The following is a 2,537-nucleotide window of genomic DNA, read 5'->3' as shown; positions in this document are numbered from 1 at the left end:
AGTCGTAGTCTGCCAGCTGCAGGAACTGGTCGATCTTCTGGTTGAGGTTGGTGTAGATCTCCTCCTCGGCCGCGTGCCGGGCGTCCTGCGAGGGACACGCTGCGTGGGGTGGGGTCTCCACACCACAGATCCTCCCTCTCAGGCCTGAAGGTGGCACAACCCGAAGCTCAGGGAGCACCCACGAGGCTGCTGAAGCCTCAGGGCAGTCAGGTTGGTGGGACAGGTGCCACCGGGTCCAGGGGGATTCTGCCTCTGAAGCAACCTTGGGACAAATCTAGTGGAGGATGGAAGAGGAACATCCCGTATGGAAAAGGGTTGAGACCCACCAAACCAAAAGGTGTGGGGTGCAGGAGGCCACAGAGGAGACCCCCTGCCAAAATAAGGCAGGAAACTCAGCTTTAGGCCAAATAGGTGGGTGATGCCAGAATGGACTTCCCTGAGGACAGATCTTAGTCTCCTGCTGAGTTATCCCAAGGGCAAAGCTCACCCAACCAATTCCCTGCTGTTCCCATGGGAACAATTCAAACACCCCACACTTGACCCATCATGGCCTTAAGATTCCACATAAAGTATGTGTGTGAACCCTCCTGGGGTAGGATTTCAAGACTGGGAAGTCTGTGAGTTCCTGTCAGCCTTGATTTTTAGGGAATACTGCTAAAAGGAGTGCAAAGGTACAGAAATGTAAAGCTCTGCAAGTCTGTTCTCCTTTGGGGTTGAGAGGTTCATGGTCAGACATGAACAGCAAAATGAAAATTCATTTTAAAAATAAATAAATTATCAGGCTTTTGGTCAAAAGCCTGATGATGATGATGATGATGATTATCATCATCCTTTAGATAATCAGGGCTGTAAGTCAAGGCTACAAACTCTCAGGATCTCGACAAAAGCAACGCTGCGAAGGAACCCAAAAGTGACGGCACAAACTTCACAAAATATGACCAAACCATCTTCTGGCTCAGCCCAGCTGCCTACAACTCCAAATCCACGCTCTCCAACTGCCCACCAGCAGCTCCTCCTGGAGGTGGAGCCCCTGGATCTCTCACCTTGAAGGTGGTGGTCCCGTAGAGCTTCGTCGTGTGCACGGTTTCCGGAAGCACGTTGGTGATGTTGGTGATGAATTCCTCGAGGAACTTGCAGGATTTCTCCAGATGGGTCGTGTTTATAATAATCTGCACGAGCTGTAAAGGCAAAAAACAACAAAAAAAAAGGGGGGTTCAATCGTGGTGCTCACAAAGCCAGGGAGGTTAAATCCAAGGTTAAATCCAAGGAATTCTGGCGTGAAAAGCTGGCGCTGTGCAAACACAGGGAGCTTTGCTCTGGACTCAAAGTGTCTCCTCCTTTACCAACAGCAGAAACTTAAATAAAAGATAATTTGGGGGTGAAAGCCTTTCCCATGACAGCCACTGACACCACGGGAGATGATTATTCCTAATGACTTTCCTACACTCAGCTGTCACTCAGGCCTCGTGTCAGCCCTGCCCAAGCACAACAGGCCTCCCAAAAAAAAACTGCCCTGACAAATCAGAAGGCAAAAAAAAGTCTTCTGTCTGCCAGTGTACCCTAAATAACCCACACCTGGAGTGACACCCAGCAGCATCACATTGAGGCAAAACAAAGAAACCACCAGGTTTGGCTTTTGGGAGGGTGCTGGTGGCGACCAGATCTCTCCCAGACCCAGGAGGCATCATAATGCTGGATTAATTATAATTGCTGTAGAACTATTATTAAGTTATAATTGAATTGCTGGAGTGTGGTGTGGTCGTCTGGAGCCACCTCCTCTACAGGAATGGTTTTGAAACACTCACAAATCTGAATGAGATTGGATTAATCAGTGATTTCAGTGGTTTAGGCACAGGAACATTGAAGTGACACTACAAAAGATCACAGAGTCCAACTCTTGGTGGTGCTGGATGACATGGGAAGGGTGATGGTCACATCAGGGAGGTTCAGTGTGGATATCAGGACAACAAAGTCATTGGGAAGGTGGTGCAGGACTGGAAGAGGGTGCCCAGAGAAGCTTTGGGACCTCTGTTTGGGAGAAAGGAGAAGTCAGGTAAGAAACCCACGGCTGGCACGATCCAAGTGAGCGATGATCCCAATTCCTTCCCAATATCCCATCTAACCCTGCCCTCTGGCAGCTGGAGGCCGTTCCCCCTTGTCCCACCACCCCAAACCCACGTCCCACCTCCGTCAGCCCCACGTTTCTCCTCTTGATGACCGTCTGTAAACAGTTGCTCAGCGTCCGGGTCAGCAGCAGGTTCGTGGATTTCCGGATCATGTCGTCGACCTCGGTGGAGCTGGAAAAGGGGGGAATCGCAAGAGAGGTTTGCAAAACAGTCCATGAAAAGAAAATCATCTTTGTCCCCTTCCTTCTCAACGCTCTCCCACCTCACCTGTCGTCGTCCACGCAACGCTTACAGCTGCTGACATACTGATATATATGGAAATTCCAACTGTTTAGGTCAGGAAGGGGGACTAACATGTCCTAAACCTGAGGCTCAGATACAGAACATTCCCCAGAATCAAAGGAGTGCAAA

The 2,537-nt window shown here is 49.8% G+C and overlaps 1 protein-coding gene across 1 annotated transcript in view; it reads right to left on the bottom strand.

The window, feature by feature from the left end:
• Nucleotide 1: 1 nt before the first annotated feature.
• LOC103765063 (exocyst complex component 6B) overlaps nt 2–2,537 on the bottom strand; it is a gene marked incomplete at its 3' end in the record, with an annotated part of 60,803 nt that continues 58,267 nt past the window's right edge. The window contains exons 9-11 of the mRNA XM_029963724.1: nt 2,186–2,297; nt 1,044–1,178; nt 2–85 (exon numbers count right to left, since the gene is read on the bottom strand). Coding sequence (XP_029819584.1) covers nt 2–85; nt 1,044–1,178; nt 2,186–2,297 — 331 coding nt within the window. The remainder of the gene's footprint in view (nt 86–1,043; nt 1,179–2,185; nt 2,298–2,537) is intronic.

Source organism: Manacus vitellinus, unplaced genomic scaffold (assembly GCF_001715985.3).
Source record: "Manacus vitellinus isolate BGI_N305 unplaced genomic scaffold, ASM171598v3 scaffold_61_pilon, whole genome shotgun sequence".
NCBI classification, from domain to species: domain Eukaryota; kingdom Metazoa; phylum Chordata; class Aves; order Passeriformes; family Pipridae; genus Manacus; species Manacus vitellinus.
This window is presented reverse-complemented; position numbering and strand designations above follow the sequence as displayed.